At 47.1% G+C, this 23,406-nt stretch overlaps 1 protein-coding gene across 3 annotated transcripts in view; it reads right to left on the bottom strand.

The window, feature by feature from the left end:
• The window catches only part of SLIT3 (slit guidance ligand 3), a 781,214-nt gene that overhangs the window by 163,743 nt on the left and 594,065 nt on the right, over nt 1-23,406 (bottom strand). For all 3 annotated transcript variants that reach the window (XM_055554942.1, XM_055554941.1, XM_055554944.1), the window contains exons 7-8: nt 12,102-12,173; nt 4,620-4,783 (exon numbers count right to left, since the gene is read on the bottom strand). In XM_055554942.1, coding sequence (XP_055410917.1) covers nt 4,620-4,783; nt 12,102-12,173 — 236 coding nt within the window. The remainder of the gene's footprint in view (nt 1-4,619; nt 4,784-12,101; nt 12,174-23,406) is intronic.

Consider the following 23,406-nt stretch of genomic DNA (forward strand, 5'->3'; position numbering starts at 1 on the left):
GCTTTTCTATTGCCCTGAAACAGAAAACGTCGAAGTCTTGAAATCTTGGGCGGCAGGAAGAGAAGGCTCAGGGGCAAGACTCAACTGAGTCAGCCACACTGGGGACTGCTTGACATGCTTGTGTTAGAGCCGGGTTTCTTTCTGTGTGTCTTTAAAAAGAACTTCACCCAGTAGAATGAATATAGTTGGAAAATCCAATGGCCTGGTGAGCATGTAGAAATAAATTAATTCCAGTATTCAAATTAAGCATCCCTGTTGCCCTCTGGCCTTTCAAAAGCCAACAACAGACTGAATGACAATGGGACTCAAGCAATTATGATGAGAATATAAATGAACGTGATTTAAATACCAGAGGCATGATCATTTGGGGAATGACTAAATAAACCTAATAATCTCATTCCTGCAATGTCCAATTATGGTGTTTTAATTAAAACCTCCTAAGGAGATGGGCAGCTAGTCATGGCTTACCTTAATTATCTTTATACTTAGTAACTAGTCTCAAATTTTAAAAAAAAGGAAGTAGAAGGAGAAAGTTTCTTGTTTCCAAGGAGACACACCTATTTCATTTTAATAATAACTGAGAAAGAGTTTGTTGAGAGGCTGTTAGGAACCAGCAGAGCTCTAGGTGATGGGGCACCTGGAAAAAGTAAGACATGGCCCCTTATTACTAGAGACAGGATCGATCTTCATGAAGAGATATCTCACATTCAGAGATACATTAACAGGTTCAAAGATGCTCAGAGGATGGTGGGAAGGGTTAACTAGGGAGTTTTGGATACACACACACACACTACTATATTTAAAAGGGGTAACCAACAAGGAGCTACTGCACAGCACAGGGAACTCTGCCCAGCGTTAAGCGAAGCCTGGATGGGAGGGGACTTTGGGGGAGAATGGACGCACGTGTATGTATGTCCACATGTATGTATGCACGTGTACGGCTGTCCTGCTCGGCTGTGCACTGAAGCTGTCACATTGTTAACTGGTCATACTCCAGTATAAAATACAAAGTTTAAAAAAGATGTTCAGAGGAGAGAGATAATTAACTCAAGAGGTCAAATATTTAGCTAATACCCTTGATCATATTAAGGGACCCGGAAACTGACACAAGGAAGAGAAAACCTAGAGTTTAAACTCCAAAACAAGCCCTTTACATAAGGATAGGAAACAAAATTCAGCAACTTGCAACTCACATGAGCCTAAACATGGCCAAAGCAGAACCTTTTCTCCAATCTATCGTATGAACTCATAAAGTCCATTCAGGAACTCTTCTAGTCCTATGGCCCTAAGCTTTCTCTTAAAACAAGGGAAATTAACAGACAAATCCTTTCAGCAAGAGCGAAAGGAGACCAAGCAGTCCCACTGTATATCATAGAAAATCATTAATAATAAATAAAATAGTCTCCCACCCTTGTGAAAAAGTCCCAGTTGTCTCCCCAGGGAGGAAACTAAACGTCTTTGATTGAAGGGGACCATTGACAGAGGAGATGAATTTTACCCAAGTATGCTGCTAGCAAATTTCTGGGTTAACCTGGCATCATAAGAAGCCTGTAGCCAGGGCTTCTGGGGAGAAGAGGCTGGGCTCAAGACAGCCAGATATAATTCAGAGGGAGCTATCAGGGACTCGGGCAGGCAGGGCCCTCACAGGCTGAGAGAGATAAAGCTCATTTCTGTCTCTGGGGTCCTGTGTCAGGTGACTTTTTTGACACCGCATAGGGGCTCAGGGAGGTTTCTCTTAGGCTGCCTGGGGAGGGACCACTGGTGATGAATACTCAGAGGGACGGCCTAATTGCTGCCCTAAGCCTTCTCTCCTCAGCAGACGGCTTCGTTTTTTTAAAGAAATGTTCACGCCCCTTCTTTCTTGACTGAAGTCCGTCTCTTGCAGGTTATGGGAGGAACAGCTTGGATGAGGCAGAAACCCTGATGGTTTTGCAGCTTTAAACAACCGCCATCAGGTCTGTCCCAGACCGCCTCCTTCAGATGCCGTTCTGGGCTCTGCCGTGGGGCGGGCCTGCCCCCTCAGAGGTGGGCTTCACTTCACAGGGCTCGAGTTATGGTGGCAGGTACATGAGAACAGCCCATCTCTTTGACCTCCTGCATGTACACAGGCTGAGCCTTGCTCCACACTGCTTCCCCCAGCACCCCCCTTTTTTTTTTAACAGTCTCACCAACTACCTTGAATCATTATTAAAGATATAATACTTTTCGGAAGGGCTGCTCCTCCTGAGCCCCACTAATGAAATGCTTCATTCATCATGATGTTCAACTAACCAGTTCCCCTGGCCATTGTATCTGATTGACTTTTCAGAAAGTAACCCAGCACAGCATCCTGTTTTTAATTCTTCATAACCTGGGAAAAACATCTAAAAAATCCCCCACGCATAGGGGCTCCAATGTGTCACTCCCCTAAATTTACACTATGAGCGAGAGGGTAGAGTACAGTAGCATATTCATGTCTGGAGTCTGTGGATTAAATTCTCATGTCCTTAAAAGACACTTGGCTTTGTATTAAGAAGCTATAAGGACCATCACAGCAATAACAAGATTGCTATAAACAGGGGATGTGATAAAGGTAACAGTCACCTATGTAACTATTAACCCACCTGTGAGTCCATCCTAAAGGAAATCAGCCCTGAATATTCATTGGAAGGACTGATGCTGAAGCTGAAGCTCCAATACTTTAGCCACCTGATGCAAAGAACTGACTGCCTGGAAAAAATCCTGATGCTGGGAAAGATTGAAGGCAGGAGGAGAAGGGGATGACAGAGGATGAGAGGGTTGGATAGCATCACCGACTCGATAGACATGAGTTTGAGCAAACTCCAGGAGTTGGTGGACAGGGAAGCTTAGTGTTCATGGGTCACAAAGAGTTGGACACGACTGAGCAACTGGACTGAACTGAGATCCAGCCTTTTCAGAGGAGGGAGACTTGGGGCAGCAGCACCCTCAGGATCCAGGAGGATCAGCCTTCCTGCCCTGGGTTTTGGGTCCTGACTGCTGCTGGGTAAGCAATGTCTCGGCACTTCTCTGATGGGAAGGTGCTTTTGTGACGAAGTGTATTCGTGTTGGTGCATAGCTTTAAACTTGGCACCCACCTATAATGATGTGTTTTACCATTTTCCCTAATTAGGTTTTCTCACTAGCTCTTAGATGACTCCTGCACTCTATAATTATTTCTTTCACTGGCACTTATGCCGATATTATACCCTTTGCCTAATAATTACTGTAATTACAGGCACTATATTTGAGTTTGGTGCCTGTGTGATAAACGGTTTTATTATGTGTTTGATGAAAAGTGATTTCTAAGTGGGTGTCTATAGGAAATTGTTGAGGTACTGCTCAGAGACATGTTAAAATGTTTTTGGATAATAAGGAATTTGATGAAGCTGTAACATGACAGGGGAAAGCAGTAGAGTGTGAAGTTAAATTCAAGGAAAATTCCTACATACGGCAAATGCAGCCTAAGAGCCGGAGAGGACCAGCCTGTACTCCTGGCCACTTGCGGTCCCTAACATGTAGTCGGCTTCTGTACTGAGAACGCTCCTTTTTCCTTATTTCTGCTCAATGTTACGCGGCAGCCTGGATGGAAGCAGGGGACTAGGGGAGAATGGAAACATGTACATGTATAGCTGAGTCCCTTCACTGTTCACCCGAAACTATCACAACATTGCTAATTGGCTAGATCCCAATACGAAAAGTTTTTGGTGTTAAAAAAAATTAAAATTTAAAAAAAGTTCCTTTTTCTACACATCAGCACTCCAAGATCAGCCTTTAGAAGCCACTGGACCCAATTGCAGGACTGAGCTCCTGAATTTCAGGAATGCCTCTTTGGGGATCTCTCCAACTGAATACTCTCTGTTTTTGAGGCAATCAAGAGATTAGCTCTACATCCTTGCCACCAGAAAAGGGAAGACTTGATGGGATTGAGAATGTCAATGAAAGTAAAAACAAATGAGCAAATAACGTTTAGGACCCAAGGCAAAGGTAACCTCCTCTGAGAAGCGTTTCTCAGGTCACTCAGTCACCTCGCATCCTGGGGACCTAGGCTGACTTCAGTTACGCTCTGTTTTCTGTCCTATTACACTTCAATTACCCACAGATCAAACTCTCGTGTTTGCTTGGCACATTCTGTGAGCCCACTAAACTCTAATAATTAAGCTCCACTCATTAGCTCTCACCAAGTGCTGTGTATCATGCTAACTGCTTCATATGCATTATTTCATTGGATCCTCCCACCCGTCCCTTGAGTTATAGACGACGATTATTTCCATTTGGCAGACATGCAGCAACTTACCAAAGTCACACACCACTAAGGGACAGAGCTAAGATTTCCAAGCAAGCAGATTTGGAAATAGCCTCCATTAGCCTGGGCTTAGGAATGCGTTTGGCCAATGTTAAAGGACCTAACGAATGTTAGCTTCTCAGGATTGATGGACTCTGAGGCTTAACAGAAAGGGATCCAGGAGTTCCTTCAGTAAGAGCTTCTTTTCCTGGCACGCCTGGAGGCACACTAGAGTGCTCCACACCAAGTTCTGGGCTGGGCATGTGTTCATGGCTGAGATGAGCTCACAGGTGGGCGAGCGGCAGGACAGGAGGGGAGGGGAGCCATGCCATCTCACCTGGGCACACGTACTCCTTCTTCTGCACGTCTGCCACGTTGAAGCCCCTCAGGTGCACAGGAGCCATGCAGAGAGTGAACTGGCCGATGGTCCGCCGCTGTCGCAGCCAGTCCGAGAGCCAGGCCAGGTGGCAGTCACAGTACAGGTGGTTGGAGTGGAGGCGCCTGGGAGCGGGGGAGAGTGGGGAGAGGCTGTCACCGCAGGAAGTGGGGAGGCTGCCTCTGGCAGAACGGAGTGCCGAGCCTCCATGCTCCTTTGCCCAGCATGACCATCCTTGGGGTCCCGGGGAGAGCTGCCCTCTGCACTGCGAACTGCCCCAGCGGCCTCAACCCTCCTATTGCTAAGCCACAAATGACAGTCATCTTCTTGTGCCAGCCACATCCAATGGTGGCCTTCAGGGTTCTGAGCAATTCCCATTTCTTAATAGTAATTCCACCCTTTCATTTCCACCAGGGAAAGCCTCAGCATATAGGAGAGGGAGGGTGGCATGACCACACTGACAATCCTGATTCAGGTCCAAATTCCAAAAGGGTGGCTCGGGTGCAAATGTCAGTACTTTAGCTAACTTGAGTTACAGATGGCTCGCAACAGCTTCCTCATGGCCATGCCCTAGTCTATAGTGAATTGTGGCCAAGATTTGCCACAATCTTTTCTCTCCCTCCTTCATTTCCACTCTAAATCTCTTTAATGGACCCCCTTCAGGATGTCACGCTGGGCTTCCCTGGTGGCTCAGCTGGTAAAGAATCCACCTGCAACACAGGAGACCCTAGTTTGATTCCTGGGTTGGGAAGATCCGCTGGAGAAGGGCAAGGCTACCCACTTCAGTATTCTGGCCTGGAGAATTCCAAGGACTGTATAGTCCATGGGGTTGCAAAGAGTCGGACACGCCTGAGTGACTTCCACTTTTCCTGTCACACTGGTGAGCCTAAAACACCGCTGTGTGCACTAGCCAGGGTAAGCAGGTCACAAAGAGAAGGGGGCTTTCTGAAGAAAGCATCTTCTCTCCATCCTCCTATTTAAATAAGGTATTATCCATACAGACTCCTGCAAACCAGAGCCATCTCTCCAGAGTGCCTTTTATTGCCTTCCCAAGCTCAATTCCATCCGGTATATTTGCTCTTCTAACTGCTTCAGGGCTTCTGAAAAGGCTTTCCATTTGTTTTCAGGACTCTTGGGCTTTCTCCCTCTAGTAGCTATAATTCCAGGTCAATTTCTCATTCTGGACTAAGATTCCTGAGAGAGATCTGCAGATTCCACATCTGAGGGGAACCCCAATTGGTTAAGTGAAATTTCATTTCCACTGACTGGAGGGCAACCTAAGGATAGCCAGGGCTTCTAAAGGTTCTTTCCAAGGTTCTGCATCAGGGGTTTCCAGTGTCCACACTCCCTACCAACCTCGGTCATTACAAGTAGCCCGCGGGTGAGTTCTAGTCACGACAGTTCATCATACACTTGACTTTATGATGTCAATTTCAATGCCCCATCCTGCACATGCTAATCAGCCAGCCATATCTTGGGGCTTTTGAGTACTCTGTGTTATGCCAGTTAATACTGCATGGCAGCCCAAAGCAGTTGGCTCGGGCTACATCCGTGCCTGATGTGGAGAGAGCTGAAGGGCTCTTGACCACACTCCACTTAGGACAAGGTCAACACTGCTAAACATCGGCCGAGTGCAGCTCGTCTGTGCTGCCTGCAGGCAGAGACTCCCTGCCACTGCATGGGTGCAAACCTCGGGCAAGCCAGGGCCACTGGGGAACTCAGCAGCCTCAGGGTGGGGCCCCCAGATCCCACTGTATCCGACTGACTAAATGAACCCATATCCCACCCAGAATATAATTTTTTTTTCTGCTGAAAAAATTTGAATTTTTTTTTTACGATTTTGTTTAAAAGTGATGAATTGTGATGTTACAATTTTCATACTTCAGAGCCAATACTTTAAGGTCAAAGTCAGTTGCGAGGACAGACACTGTGTCTATAATGGGCCCAGAGCAAATCTCACTTCTGAGCATCAAAGTTCAGGTCCTGATGCTGTGGAAGTGAGCCTGGCTTCCTCTTAGGCTGGCACTCCAGGAGAGAGGGACAACAGGAGGGAATTGGGAGGGGAGGAAAAACCCTAAGCTTGGGGGAAGGACCTCAGTGCTAAGGAAAGCAAGACACATGTGTGTTCAACAAAGATGACTCCGCTTTGTGGCAAGGACAGAGCAGAGCCTGGTGGAAGGCCTGGAGTTGCTTATTCTCTCCTAAAGAGCAGGAAGGGGAGAAGGGAATCCCTTTTCTGCACTGGGACCTGTGGGGAAACTGCAGCATGAGGGAAAGTGATCTGTCTGCTGACCCATCAGTGAGCTGTTGAGGGAGAGAGGAATGGCCAGGAATACACCACGAGCTCTAAAGGCTGCCTAGGAAAAGGGCAATGGCGGAGCAGCTCTCGGTGACAAGGCGGAGCAGAGGTGGGCTACCGTGGCACACACAGGCTGAGGCACCAGAGGTTTTTTTGTGTGTGCCTTTTAATGAATTTGGCTTTTACTGGGAAAGGCGGCTGCCCTCTTTGGCGCTGAGGTATGGAAGGTAAGGAAACAAGATGGATCAATGCAAACAAATTCCCATCAGTTCCAATGAGAAGGAAGAGATCAATGAAACAACACAAATGAGATTTAGGTAAGTCAGATCCTTATTGAGCTGATAAATTTCTGGGATAATCAAAATGTCAGAGGTTTTCCTTTTGGAAGATTATATTAGGCTGTTTCTTCCTGAATCCCCACTGGCCAGTCCTAAGCCACTCGTCTTCTTAAGCCAGCTATAGATGGCCCTTACCCTTTTGTCTGTTTCTGTAGGAATTTCTCCTCTCCCAAGTAGGAACATGGAAAAGAGGAGATCCAAACTGTCTTTGAAGCCATATGAAGGCCCTTGTCAAAATCCCAGGGGCATGGACGGACTCAGGCCTCCCTTCTTGGAATTTTACCTGCCTGGAGAGCTGAGCTGAGCTGAGTCTTTCAAGATGCCTTTTACGTCACGTTTGGGAGATCAAATTGAGCAATATCATCCCAAACACTAATATTAAAAGAAAAAAATAATCATGATGATCTTGAAACTTGAGCCCAGACACAGCCAGGAGTATTCTTAATTTTCTTGAGTGAGAAAAGAAATGATTTTGATTACTTTCAGTAACTTTTGTTATGGTGATAATATAGGGGAGAGTGGCCTCCTGTGGCCCTTCAGCCACGTGAGAGCTCAGGTCTCCCCTTTCTCAACTCACCTGATACCCTTCTGCTTTTGTTCCTAGAGCTTAGCTCTAGGAGGTCAGCTTCTGAGAAGAGCTCAGCTTCTGAGGTCAAAGTTTCGGAATCTGACATGGGCTCTGTGCTTTTTTGACTTTGACTGTGGGCAGTGATTTAACCCTGGTTCTCAGTGTTACCAGGCTTCCCACATGATGCTAGTGGTAAAGAATCCGCCTGCCAATGCAAGAGACGTAAGAGACACAGGTTTGACTCCTTGGTTGGGAAGATCCCCTGGAGGAGGGTGTGGCAACCCACTCCAGTATTTCTGCCTGGAGAATCCCATGGACAGAGGAGCCTGGTGGGCTACAGTCCATAGGGTCACAAAGAGTCAGATATGACTAAAGTGACTGAGCACGCAAGCATGCATGCTCAGTGTTATCATCTATAAAATGGGAATATTAATGATGCCTTCTTCCTAGAGCTGTTGTGAGGGTCAAAACGATCCATGAAAAGTGCTTAGGGACTTCCCTGGTGGTCCAGTGGTTAAGACTCCACGCTGCTAATGCAGGGATTGTGGGTTTGATCCCTGGTCAGGCAACTAAGATCCTGCATGCCATGCAGTGTGGCCAAAAGATTAAAAAACAAAAGTGCTTAGCGCTCAGTTTGGGATACCGTAAACTCATGAAGACATATTTGCTATTATTATTCTTACTGTATGGAGACTAGCTCCAGACTTCAGGCTCTTCTCAACCCAAGGTCCTGCCTGTAAAGGTTATCACCTCTTATCCACCAGAGCATCAAGGCAGCTAGATGGTTCCTGCCACTTGCCCTGTGGTCTCTTCCTGATGGAAACACCATATTGCATGTTGGCAAAACCACCTTTACAGGAGATAAGGTGAATGAATACAAATGCCAATTTGTAGAAGGTGCCTTTTAGCCACAGACGCTAAATTAAATTTCCAGCAAATCCTTTTAGAGAGGGTCAGTGTTCATTTTCTATAAAATGTGGCTTTCTGAATTCAATATAAAAGCTTTCCTTTAGAAATCCCATTTATGACTTCCTTCCTCTCCCCTCTTCCCTCCTTCTTCACCACCAGCACACCCCTCCTCCCCATCCCCACCACGCTTTAATTACAGTGAAGGGGGATTAGTCAGCTCAGGTCTCCAGGGAGTTCTTTGCAGAGCCATCTCTGAAATTAAACTAAAGAGAAAATGGCAGCAGGCAGGGAGCAAAGAGAGCAGACAAGATTGATTGATTGATCTGAGCTCATCAGATGAGTGTTCAGGACCACAGGAAAGTATGACCACAGAAACAAGCAGAAGAAACTCTCCCGCCCTCCTCCCTAGTGCCTACAACACCCACACAGAGCGCCCAAGATCAAGACCTGGCCAGCTTCCCTGCCTCCCAGGGCCCCTCCCAGCTCTGACTGATTTTCCCACCGAAAGTAACAGGAGAGGGAGCGGACATCTCAGAGGAGCAGCCCACAGGAGCTGGGCTGCTGGTTTCTGCAGGTGAAAGCCATTATTTCTTCTACTCAACCCACTGTCTGGGGAGATGCACTCCAAGGCTCACTTCCGCTTACCGGCCGGAAGCCCTGGGCCACGCTCCATCCGTGGCTCACTTGTGGTTTGCTGTGGACTCCGAAGAGGCCTTGGAAGGCCCCATGGTTTCTCTGGCATCATTCCCTTTTAAAAGGGAAGGAAGAGGATAGATTTTCTTGACTGAATTCTGCCATCCCAGGAAGGATCAAAGGAAGAAGTGGGGCACCATGATGGAACCTGAGCTCGGAAGCGCCTTCATATTGGGTGGCCAAAAAGTTCATGTGGAATTTTCATAAGATGGTATGGAAAAACTTGAATGAACTTTTTGGCTAAAACAATACTAAAAGGTCAGTGTTCATTCCAATCCCAAAGAAAGATGCCAAAGAATGCTCAAACTATCACACAATTGCACTCATCTCAAAAGCTAGTAAAGTAATGCTCAAAATTCTTCAAGCCAGGCTTCAGCAATACGTGAACCGTGAACTTCCAGATGTTCAAGCTGGTTTTAGCTAAGGCAGAGGAGCCAGAGATCAGATTGCCAACATCTGCTGAATCATCAAAAAAGCAAGAGAGTTCCAGAAAAACATCTATTTCTGCTTTATTGACTATGCCAAAGCCTTTGACTGTGTGGATCACAATAAACTGGAAAATTCTGAAAGACATGGGAATACCAGACCACCTGACCTGCCTCTTGAGAAACCTGCATGCAGCTTCAGGAAGCAACAGTTAGAATTGGACATGGAACAATAGACTGGTTCCAAATAGGGAAAGGAGTACATCAAGGCTGTATATTGTTACCCTGCTTATTTAACTTATATGCAGAGTACATCATGAGAAACACTGGGCTGGAGGAAGTACAAGCTGGAATCAAGATTGCCATTAGAAATATCAATAACCACAGATATGCAGATGACACCACCCTTATGGCAGAAAGTGAAGAAGAACTAAAGAGCCTCTTGATGAAAGTGAAAGAGGAGAGTGAAAAAGTTGGCTTAGAGCTCAACATTCAGAAAACTAAGATCATGGCATCTGGTCCCATCACTTCATGGGAAATAGATGGGGAAACAGTGGAAACAGTGGTTGACTTTATTTTTGGGGGCTCCAAAATCACTGCAGATGGTGACTGCAGCCATGAAATTAAAAGACGCTTACTCCTTGGAAGGAAAGTCATGACCAACCTAGACAGCATATTAAAAAGCAGAGACGTTACTTTGCCAACAAAGGTCCGTCTAGTCAAGGCTATGGTTTTTCCAGTAGTCATGTATGGATGTGAGAGTTGGACTGTGAAGAAAGCTGAGCACCAAAGAATTGATGCTTTTGAACAACTGTGGTGTTGGAGAAGACTCTTGAGAGTCCCTTGGACTGCAAGGAGATCCAACCAGTCCATCCTAAAGAAGATCAGTCCTGGGTGTTCATTGGAAGGACTTATGTTGAAGCTGAAACTCCAGTACTTTGGCCACCTGATGCAAAGAGCTGGCTCATTTGAAAAGACCCTGATGCTGGGAAAGATTGAGGGTAGGAGGAGAAGGGGGAGACAGAGGATGAGATGGTTGGATGACATCACCAACTCAATGGACATGAGTTTGGGTAAACTCTGGGAGTTGGTGATAGACAGGGAGGCCTGGCGTGCTGCGTTTCATGGGGTCACAAAGAGTCGGACATGACTAAGTAACTGAACTGAATACTAGCTAGTATTTTTTACCTGGACACCATGACTCTCGGGGCTGACTCTCCCCTACTCCTGTGATGTAAATTCTGCTGAGGCTCCATCAACACAAGAAAAGCATCAAGTACCAATGTCTTAGACAGATCAGCAGAGTCCATTTGCAGAGAAACTTACAAAAGAGTTTCTGGCTCAGTGAGGGGACCTTCCCAGGTAATAAAGGCACTAGACATGTTCTTGGTATGGGCTATTAAGCGGAGATTTGCTTCTTGAGTACATACTTTGGAGGGCTTGAGCCCACCCAACTCATTACAGATAAAGAACTGAGTAACTGCATTCTGATACCAGAATATCATCCAGGGAGCAGGAAAGCACGGTGGGTGGGGACTAGGAGGATGGGGTGAAGGAGGAGGTAAGACTCCCTTTCCTCCATTGATCAGCGTGCATGCGTGTGTGCTCAAAACTGCTAAGTCATGTCTGACTCTCTGCGATCCCATAACTGTAGCTCTCTGTCCATGGGGTTCTCCAGGCAAGAATACTGGAGTGGCTTGCCATTTCCTCCTCCAGGGGAGCTTCCTGACTCAGGAATGGAATCCATGTCTCCTGTGTCCCCTGCATTGGCAGGCATGTTCTTTGCCACTGAGCCACCTGGGAAGCCCCCACTAGTCCCAGAGGGGAAAACATTATAACCCTTGACAGTACAATAGAACGGCCAACAGTACAGGACATGAGCTAAACAAATGACAAACCATCACACCCCTATTCTAATGGCAACGTAACACTAACAAACTTTTCCAACCAGTGAGAAAACACAAAGATTTCCCCAGTCGAGGAAGATCCCAGGGTGAAGAGAAATAAGCCGGCCCAGAGCAAGATGGTGGAGAACCATGCATGCTCCGTGACCCTGCCCCAACACTAACACACCACTTAGTCAATAGCAGAGGGAGGAGGCATTTGGATGCAGGAACCGAGGGCGAAGTTTTACAAGCAGCCGAGAGTGCTGCCCCATGGGCCTCCTAAGGGCAGGAGCAGATGGGGGAGGAAGCAGGGACTTTTACTCACAAGGTTCGAATCTTCGGCATGTGGTTGAAGCTGGTGACCAGGATGCGGCTGATGTTGTTGTTGTTGAGGGTGCTGCGGACAGAGAGGAGAAACATGTCAACAAAGGAGCATCGTGGGAGGTGGATGCTTATGGATGGTGTGGGAAGGATGGATATAACTGCAAGAGGGACCATCCCTCAGCAGCCATGTGTCAAGCAGCAACCAGTGGATGGGGCTCCAGATGAGAAGAGAATCTCTGTTTCCTTTTTATAGGTGGATCCCTCCTCCCCTCTGCTGCCCTCTTGGTACTTACTACCTGGAGCAATAAGGCTGCCCTTGTGAAATCCTATTGTGAGGGTTTCATTACAACATCATTAATTCCCACAACATAATACAACACCAATTAAATATTGTCCTCATTTCAGAGAGAAGGAATCAGATACCCAACACCTTGCTCAGTTACACATAACCCTACAGGGCAGCCTTTATCCTTGCATTATAGATGGGACTGCTGAGCTTCAGAGAAGTGAAATCATGCTTCCAAGGATACACAGCTGTTAAGCTGTGGACATTGGATTTGAACCCAGCACTGTTTTTTTTTTTAAAAAATGTATTTTTAATTGGAGGATAATTGCTTTACAATGTTGTGTTGGCTTCTACCATACACCAGCGAGAATCAGCCAAGGGTGTGCATAGTCTCCTCCCTCTTGAAGCTCCCTCCCACCTCCTACTCCATCCCAGCCCTCTAGGTTGACACAGAGCCCTGGTTTGAGCTCCCTGCCTCACACAGCAAATTCCCGCTGGCTGTCTATTTTACTATGGTAATGTAAATGTTTCCACGCTACTCTCTAAATTCACCCCGCCGTCTCCTTGCCCCATGGTGTCCAAAAGTCTCTTCTCTATGTCTGTGTCTCTACTGCTGCTCTGCAAATAGGCTCATCAACACCATCTTCTAGATTCCAAACATATGTGTTAGTACACGATATTTATTTTTCTTTCTGACTTATTTCACTCTGTATAATAGGCTCTAGGTTCATCCACCTCATTAAAATGGACTTAAATGTGTTTCTTTTTATGGCTGAGTAATATCCCACTGTACATATGTACCACAGCCTCTTTATCCATTCATCTGTCAATGGCCATCTAGGTTACTTCCCCACCCTAGCTACTGTAAATGGTGCTGCAATGAACCATTGCGAGTACATGTGTTTTTTTCAATTATGGTTTTCTCAAGGTATATGCCCAGAGTGGGATTGTTGGGTTAATGGTAGTTTTAGCCCGTTTTTAAAGGAATCTCCATACTGCTCTCCACAGTGGCTGTATCAATTTACATTCCCACCAACAGTGCAAGAGTGAACGCTGTATTATCTTGCTCCAAACTCCTTGCTCTGCCCATTACACACACTGCCTCACAGGATGCTATGTGCAGAGGTTATTTTATGAGTAGTTTCCAGGCATCTGCTGACTCTTCAAGCACATCCTAAGTGAGTCTGTGAGCTCTGTGGAGACAGGGATTAAGTCTCTCTTGCGAAGCCCCACGACCATGGATAGGAACTCCCCTAGTATCTTGGTGCCTGGGGGAAAAGGGAAGAGAGGGATGTGAGCTCCATCAATTGAACAAAATGAAATAGAATGAAATCAGGCTATAGGTAACTATAGTCCAAGGCTTACCCTTCTAGAAGGACTTACTACGGGAGCCCAGGGAAGCATGGTAAAGGAAATGGCAACCCATTCCAGATTCTTGCCTGGAAATCTCATGGACAGAGGAGTCTGGTGAGCTATAGTCCATGGGGTTGCAAGAAGTCAGACACAACTTAACAACTAAACCACCACCATCATAGGGAAGCATGGCAGCCAAGGAAGCCATCACGTGGCTGGAGGTGGAAACGTGATGGAGCAGGAGGGCCTTTCTGGGTCGGTGAGTTCAGTGGCTATGCAGACAGAAGCAACCATCTGTGGCAAGACTGGACCTAGCTCTCAGCTCTCTGACCCACACCTCCCTCACTCTGGATCCCCAAGAGCAGGAGTTGGATCCAGCCCACGGTATACTCCTTGGTGATGGACCCTTGCTCCTGAGCTCCTCCAAGGTCACATCAGATACCCTCCTCTCATCAGCCCCACTCCTCTTACTCTCTCATGGGACCCCACTAGCCCAGGAAGCAGCCTTCCCTAGAAAGGCTTCACTGGTTAAACGGAATTCTTTTGCCCTTGGCTCTTGATGAATACGTTATCTTACTCTTAGAATACCCTCTAACATTTTCCATCTTGTGTGTTACCACAGTCCATACATGGTTCAGATTAAGTCACGTATACCCTAGTCGTGTGGTCTCAGGCAGATTATCACCATCACTTAGCCATAGATTCTTCACTGGCAGAAGAGGGCAGGCAATGGTACCTACCTCACAGGCTGGTTAGGGTTAGGGTTAGTATGTGCTTGGTAGGTGGAGGCTACCATTTAACTGACTTTGGTGGAGAGAACCTAGCCCTGTCCTGGTCATTCCTGTTCCCCTCACCCAACCCCAGACCCCAAGGGGGTATAAACAGAGCTTTATCCTGCACACAGAGGCCCCTGTGCCCACCCCTGCACAGACGCCTTCTCCCCTGGGGACCCTAGTCCACAGCAGGATTCCAGGGACCACATCCCCTTCGACCCAGGCTTTTTCTCAAGGCCTTTGGCCAATAAGACCCAGAGGAAATCTATTTACACAAAGGCACAGAACCTAATACTTTTTCCTCCCCCCCCCTCCCCATACTTCTTCTGCACCTACTGGCATTCTTCTGGCATTCTTTTAGGCATATGGTATTATGATAAAGTGGAATCAACCCAATTTACATTGCCAGCTTCAGCCCACTCAGGGAATTCATTAATGCATCAATTCTGACACCTGGCATTTTATGATCTTGAACCTATTCTGTTGCCTGTGGCTTATCTTTTCTATAGATGTGTGTGTGTGTGTTGGGGGGGTGTGAATCCATCCTATCTTCATCCACCCAGGAGGTGTTCAGAATACGTCATCAGATAGGGCGCAAGAACTTGTCACTCCCATCAGACCAGGCCGTCCTGCCTTGACAGGGAGCTTCCCCGGAGTGAGGGTCATGCTCCCTATCCCACCCCTTCTCCAGCAGATTAGGAATGCCTCCGGGGTGGAAGCAATGCCTTCATCTTTCTTCTATCCATCCCAGAGTTCCAGGCTCCACACCTGGGGGAGACCTAATTAGAATCGTTGACTCACTAATCAGACAAAAATCTGGGTCCCCCTTATCTCTCAAAAACAAAGAGCTCAAGATGCCTTTGCAGAAAAGAGGCTGCCTTCCAAACATGCCCAGCCACTCGACATCAGACTGAGTTCACAGCCAGCCCTAATTTAGCTGAATATACAGTGCAGTTATATACAGGACTTGAATTGTAACTGCATCCGGCAGGCGTCCGGCAGTGATGACTTATTAATGTATTACTACACTGATATTTAAATGTGAGCCATAATGAGGGCAATAAAACATTTATGATAATAGCAATTATTCCAGAACTAAAATGACTAAACACAGTATTCAGACTTCCATGATTTGCCGGCCCAGGGACCTCAGAGGGTTGGTAACCTCTTGGACGTGGTTCTCCATGGAAGCTACAGTTTCTTTTTCCCTAATGAGCCCAGATTTATTTGATTTCCAATCTTGGTGGCTTTTGCCCATGCAGGCAGCACTCTCTGGTTCTTGTGCTTAGGCCCAGCAGCTGGCATTTGATGAAGGTGGTGTTATCATAACCCTGATGCAGAGGAGCAGAGTGGGGGTGTGTGTGTGCTCAGTTGCTCAGTTGTGTCTGACTCTTTGTGACTCCATGGCCTGTAGCCCACCAGACTCCTCTGTTCTTGGGATTTTTCAGACAAGAATACTGGAGTGGGTTACCATTTCCTCCTCCAGGGGATCTTCCTGACCCAGGGATCGAACTCGTGTCTCCTGTGTTGGCAGATGGATTCTTTGCCACTGTGCCACCTGGGGAGCCCAAGAGTGGGTGAGCATGGCCTCAAAGGCAAAGCCTTTGTTAGGATTCTGACTCTCCTACTTATAAGCTGTGCAACCATGAATAAATTTTCTTAATCTTACTAGGTTTCCTCCCGTTTAACATGCAGAAACTAGCAGCATTGATCTCATAGAGCTTTGTTGGTGGTTCAAGGAGATGGTTCTAATAATTGCCAACATTAACCGAGAGCTTATTGTAGGCCAGGCAGGTATTGGGTTGTGGGTTCTACTTGTACCATCTCACTTAATTCCTACAACCACCCGATGAGGCAGGCACTTTCTATCATCTCCATGTCAAGGATGAGGCAAGTAGTGGTATCAGAACTTGACTCCAGAAATGATGCCCGTCTTCATTGTCTATTGCTGCTGTAACAGATTACCACAGTTTCTACGGTTTAAAGCAACACAGACTTATCTCATACAGTCTCGAGATCAGAAGTCTGAAATGGGTTCATGGGACTGTGTTTCTTCTGGAGGGCTTTGAGGAGAATTCATTTCCTTGTCTTCTGCAGCCTGTGAAAGTGAAAGTTGCTCAGTCGTGTCTGGCTCTTTGCGACCCCAAGGACTACACAGTCCATGGAATTCTCCAGGCCAGAATACTGGAGTGGGTATCCTTCCCCTTCTCCAGGGGATCTTCCCAATCCAGGTATCGAACCCAGGTCTCCCTCACTGCAGGCGGATTCTTTACCAGCTGAGCCACAAGGGAAACCCAAGAATACTGGAGTGGGTAACCTATCCCTTCTCCAGGGTATCTTCCTGACCCAAGAATCGAACCAGGATCTCCTGCATTGCAGGCAGATTCTTATCCCTTGGCTCCTGGTTCCTTCCTTGTATCGCTCCACCCTCTTGCTTCTGTTGTCACACCTCCTGCTGTTCACTGCAGTGTCCTGCCTCTTAAGAGGACCTGTCTGATGACATTTAGAGCCTGACAGGATAATCCAGCTCAGGATTCTTGGCCATATTTTCCAAGTTCCTTTTGGCACATATGTTCCTGGGATGAGAACACGGGACACTTTTGAGGGGACATTATCCAGCTAGCTATCATGACCTTGAAACTGGGCATGGAAAGTATACACACACTGGCTTGTAGGCAATAATCTGCAACTATTAGCTATTATTTTTGTAGCCTGGGATTCCCTGATAGCTCAGTTGGTAAAGAATCCACCTACAGCGCAGGAGACCCCGTTTTGATTCCTGGGTCGGGAAGATCTGTTGGAGAAGGGATAGGCTACCCATTCCAGTATTCTTGGGCTTCCCTTGTGGCTCAATTGGTAACAAATTGCAATGTGGGAGATCTGGGTTCAATCCCTGGGTTGGGAAGATCCCCTGGAGAAGGGAAAGGCTACCCACTCCAGTATTCTGGCCTGGAGAATTCCATGGACCAGTCCATGGGGTCGCAAAGAGTCAGACAAGACTGAGTGACTTTCACGTTTTTGGTAACCTGTGTTTGGTCTTTTATGGTTTACTATGTATTTTCACATTCATCTTATTTGGTACTTGAAGCACTCTGCAGTTGAAATTATTATTCCCATCTTACCAATGAGCAATTTGAGGCTACAAGAGATAAGAGACTTGCCCAGCACAGCAACAAGCTCCAAGAGGATTCAGGACTATTTCTTCTTTACATCACAATTTCTCCCAACTTTCCCACTGCCTTCTGTTTTCAGGGCTAGTTTGCTTCTCCAGCAAAGATAGTCTCTACCATGTCCCCTTAGGGACCCAAAGCTAGAATTCACTGCACAAGTCTATTATTGCCTCCTATTCTAGAAACCTTCTTGAAAATGAACCACAGAAAAAATAAATGGTTTGATCTGACAATGACCCACCTGGACTCCCATTATATGATTGCCCACACTTAACCTATGGTGACCTCATCAGCCTCATCTTATTTACTTCCATCTTCTGGAAGAGTATTGCTAGTTCTAGAATGTAGCTTTAACCTCACTGCTTTGTTCTTATTGAGAAAATATGCTTTACCCTAAGTTGCCCCAGTTGGAAATTTTTCTCCAGGTGTGTGTTAGTTGTTCAGTCATGTCTGACTCTTGTGACCCCATGGACTGTAGCCTGCCAGGCTCCTCTGTCCATGGGCTTCTCTAGGCAAGAACACTGGAGTGGGTAGACATTCCCATCTCCAGGTAAATGCTGTCAATTCATTTTGTGTCAGGTTTCAAGCTCAAGTGCAGGGTCATATCAATTCTATGAAACTTCAGGACTGGCCCAGTCTGCCCTTTTTGCATCCTGACTAACTACTGAGTGGGCATTAGAGTATGAACCAGAAATAGGGCAATTTCCCTCTGCTGGATTTAAAAGTCAGTTGGTCCATCCAACTCCCCTTTCTCTCTTATAAAGCCCTTACTTACCAAGCCCTGTGTACACAGCATTTCTGCTGAGGTTTAGCTGTGCTCTCTCCAGCCTCTCTTCCATTCTGTCATAGTTGGAGCACCTAGGCCACACCAAAGTCACCTGTTTGGACAATGCTCCTTCTACCAATGGATCTCTCTTGCTTGTGAGAACTAGAAAACATTAAACACTTTTTCTGGGGACTTCCCTGGCAGACCAGTAATTAAGACTCCCAAGGCAGGGAGTGTGGGTTCAAGCCGTGCTCAGGGAGCTAACATCCCACATGCCTCATGGCCAAAAAATAAAAACATAAAATACTAGCAATATGGTAACAAATTCAATAAAGATTTAAAAAAACAAAACTTTTTTCCCAGGTCACTAGGAGATTTGCACACTTACTACTGCTTCTATTATTGTTGGTTAGCCACTAAGTTGTGTCTGACTCTATGCTACCCCATGGATTGTACACGGCCAGGCTCCTCTGTCCGTGGGATTTTCCAAGCAGGAATACTCAAGTGGGCGCCATTCTCTTCTCCAGGGGAATTCCTGACCCAGGGATCAAACTTGGGTCTCCTGCATTGGCAGATGGATTCTTTACCACTGAGCCTCCAGGGAAGCCCTACAGTACAGGTTGCGCTAGTGGTAAAGAACCCACCTGACAATGCAGGAGGCGTAAGAGACACGGGTTTGATCCCTGGGTGGGGAAGATCCCCTGGAGGAGGGCATGGAAATCCACTCCACTATTCTTATCTAGAGAATTCCATGGACAGAGGAGCCTGGCGGGCTACAGTCCATAGGGTTGCAAAGCGTAGGGTATGACTGAGCGACTAACACAACACACCCTCACAAACTCCGCATTTGCCTGGGTTCCTCAGCTAGATACCGGGGCACTGCAGCAACGCAGGGGCTCCGAGTCACGATGTATGTATGAAGCAGTGGTACACACGCCGGTCTGTTCCAGGGCTTGGTGAATCGCTACCTACAGGCCCATCTAATGCCACCTGCGTTTGTAAATACAGTTCTATCCATTTGTTTATTCATGTCTATGGCTGCTTTCAGATTACAGCAGCTTAGTTTCGACAGAGACCACATGGCCTAAAAGCCTAAAATATTTACTAATTGGCTTTTTATAAACCATGTTTGCTGCCCTCTGGCTGCTTGAGAACTGGGCAGTTCTGGTTCTGCCTTCGCCAAAGACTAGCTGTGATAAGTAGGATGTTACGTAACTGCTTGGTGGGAAGAGGGGGTGAGGTCAATGCCTTTGAGGTCTCAAAAACAAAAACTATAAAACAGCGGTAGGAAAGTCCCAATGGCAAATGGTAGGGCTGGGATTCAAAAGCAAGGAGTCTAGGTGGTTCAGTGGCTAAGACTCCCTTGCTCCCAACGCAGGGGTCGTGAGTTCAATCCCTGGTCGGGGAACTAGATACCACATGTGCAACTAAGAGTCTGCATGTGCAACTAAAGGTCCTGCATGCCAGGATGAAGATCAAGGATTCTGACGGCTGCAACTAAGACCTGGTGCAGCTGTTAAAAAAAAAAAAAAAGACGCCAGCAGAGTTGGTTTCTGGTGCTGCATCTCTTCGAGCAAAAACAAAAGCAAACATAAGCAGGCAGCCTCACCCTAGATCTATGCTTCTCCCTCCCCCTCCCCCACGATCCTACCTGGAAGCTGGGTTGCAATGCTCCCAGAGCCTGCAATGCTGTGATGGAATCAGAGCCTAGAAGACCTTTTACAAGAGACAGGGTGGGGAGATCCACCTCTGGGTGGGCGTGCAATGAACCTGGACAGTGGTTCTCCAAGTGTGGCTCTGGACTTGCAGCGTCATCTGGGAACTTGTTGCTGCTGCTGCTGCTAAGCCGCTTCAGTCGTGTTTGACTCTGTGCAACCCGAGAGACAGCAGTCCACCAGGCTCCCCTGGCCCTGGGATTCTCCAGGCAAGAATACTGGAGTGGGTTGCCATTTCCTTCTCCAGTGCATGAAAGTGAAAAGTGAAAGTGAAGTCGCTTAGTCGTGCCCGACTTTTAGCGACCCCATGGACTGCAGCCTACCAGGCTCCTCCATCCATGGGATTTTCCAGGCAAGAGTACTGGAGTGGGGTGCCATTGCCTTCTCTGGGAACTTGTTAGAGATGCATATGTTCAGGCCCTGCCCCAGCCTCCTGAATCAGAAACTCTGGGGAAGGCCCAGCTTTGTGTGTTTCAATGACCAAGAGGATTCTTATATAAGCTCCAGTTGTAGAACCAGTGAACTAGGGGAAAGGCTAAGGACAGAGCCTTGACCTGAGTGTGGAGGGCAGCCTGTGGCTGCCCTGGGCCCAAAGGCCTCACGTGTGGACAGCATGAGGGAGCTGGGCCTCTTCCTGTTTAGGAGGAAGTCTAAGTTCTGAAATAGTATGCAGCCCTCAACGGAGGTGGCTGTGATCACTCTTAGAGAGGTTCACTGGTCTCTGCTGGGTGCTAAAATGTGGCTCTCCCAGCATCACGCAAGATAGCAATCTTTGATCTGGAGGAGCTCAGTCCAGCTGCAGCCACACCACCCTGGCAATTTCTTAATAAGGCTGACATTTCCCTCTGTCTCCTCTGATCAGGCCATTGCTTTATCAAGCTGTGCTTTCCTGGCTCTGGGTGTAATCTGCATGTTGTGTGTCCATAATACTATGTAATTGGCTCTAATGCAGCAGTATTAACTGCAAGCATGTACCACATAATTTCAGGATCAGGCATCCACAGTAAGTACCAAGCTTTCTGGGGTGCTCCTGGAAACCCTCCTCTTCCCCTCTGCACAGGTGATCCAGAATTCTAGAGTCAGACAGATCCTCTTGGTAGCTTTGTCCATTCATCTCCTGTCTTGGGGCAGGTTGACTTTTTAAGTCTAGATAAATAAGGTGGCTCCCTCATTAAGGAAGGGCTTGTCTGGTGGCTCAACAGTAAAGAATCCACCCCTGCAATGCAGGAGCTGCAGGAGACTCAGGTTCGATCCCTTGGTTTGGAAGATCCCCTGAAGGAGGGCATGGCAACCAACTCCAGTATTCTTGTTGGAGAATCTACGGACAGAGGAACCTGGTGGGCTACAGTCCACAGGGTCGTAAAGAGTCAGACAACTGAAGTGACTTAGTATCTATGCACCTACTCCTTAAGGATCCCTAGGAAGAAGAATTTTGGTGGGTCAGCAGCAGCCATAGCTATGGCCACAGGACATCTTTTTTAAGTGACCCTTGAGATTCCTTGACTTGTACTTACCAAGGTGGGAGCCCAGCAGCCAGCACTCTAAGCCCAGAAGATGTAACTACTTCTTACAGGGCCTACATTGAACTCACAGGGATAGGCACAACCAAGGTAGGCAGAATCATTTCCTAAAGAGCAGCTGAGTGCAAACACGTAGAGGATCTAAAGCAGCCTCAGTTTCATCCCTCTCTCCTTGCCTGAGCCAGAAAGAGGAAAGATGTGAGCCCCCCAGAGCCTCCTTTTGTGGCCCTCATGCTACGGGAACCCCTCTGTGCTCTTCATGCCCCATGTCAGCTGTTCAGATATTTCTGCACAGGGTATGGCCACAATGTTTGCACTCACTGGGAGGCACACACTGGGCCTACAGAGGTTGACAGAGGCATTCCCAAGCCTCTCCCCCCAGCCTAGGGTCCCTCTCCAACTGCACTGTCTCAATCACTTTGTTTGTTTCTTTGTTTTCAATTTGTTTTTTGGCTGTGTCATATGGCAGGTGTGATCTTCGTTCCATGACTAGGAATTGAACCTAAGTCCCCTGGATTGGAAGCACAGAGTCTTCACCTCTGGGCCACCAGGAAAGTCCCAGGCTCAGTCATTTTTGAATGAAGCTCCTTAACTGTTTTCCTCCTATCAAGTCTGAACTTGCCTTTCTCCCCCAGCTACCCACTGCTCTGATTTGGCTAGAGGCTCTGGGAAATTCCAGAAATCAAGAAAAATATTATAAAATAACACATCATTTGAAAAATCTAAATTGATGTTACAGATTCTCCCATGAACATTCTGCTTTCCTCCAACGAGCTGGACTAGTAAAGGATATTGCTTTGAGGTGAGCTTCCAAAGATCTTTCAATACAGATGTCCACAGTAACAGCAATACTGATGTTACTGATCATGTTTTTGCTCTGTGCACACATTATCTCATTTAATTCTCCCAACAATCTGAGATCCTCTTGCCATTTCCATTTTGGATCCTAAAAAGATCAATGAACTCTGCCTGATCATGTAAGTATGGAGTTGTGGAGCCAATATTCAAATCCAGGAAAGCGTCACACCAGACCAGACTGTATTTTTCATCATTACACAAAACTGCCTCTTACAGGATTGTCTTCGACAGACAGCAGCCACCCAATTTCCCCTGCTGTCCCGAGGAGGAGATGAATCACACGTGTTAGTGGTAAACTCAGTCCTTCCTGGCTTCAATGTGGCAGGGACCCTGGTGTTTGACTCGCTATCAAGCCTGCTCATAGCAACAGCATTGCCTAACTCTCCTCTGGTCCAAGGAAGACGGTAGTAGGGGCTTCAGAGTGCGTCTGCACGCGTGCTAAGTTGCTTCAGTCGTGTCCGACTCTTTGCAATCTTATGGACCATACCTTGCCAGGCTCCTCTGTCCATGGGATTCTTTAGGCAAAAGTACTGGAGTGGGTTGCCATTTTCTTCTCCGGGGGATCTTCCCGACCCAGGGATCAAACCTGCGTCTCCTACATTGGCAGGCATGTTCTTTACCACTAGCACCACTTGGGAAGCCCAGAGGCTACAGAGAAGAGAGGAGAATCATGGCTCAACACCTTCCAAGACTCAGGCTTGGCTGACAAGTCTAAGTGTTGCCAAAAGTCACCCTGACTGTTGGATTGGCTAATAGAGATTTTTCAGAGCACCCTGAAGAACCTAGAATCCAGTCTTGCTCCTTGAGCCAAGCTCATCCTTGGTCTGCTAGGAGCAGACAAGGAGTCTCTGAGGGCAGATGGGGC

Source organism: Bubalus kerabau, chromosome 18, assembly GCF_029407905.1.
Source record: "Bubalus kerabau isolate K-KA32 ecotype Philippines breed swamp buffalo chromosome 18, PCC_UOA_SB_1v2, whole genome shotgun sequence".
In the NCBI taxonomy this organism is placed as follows: domain Eukaryota; kingdom Metazoa; phylum Chordata; class Mammalia; order Artiodactyla; family Bovidae; genus Bubalus; species Bubalus kerabau.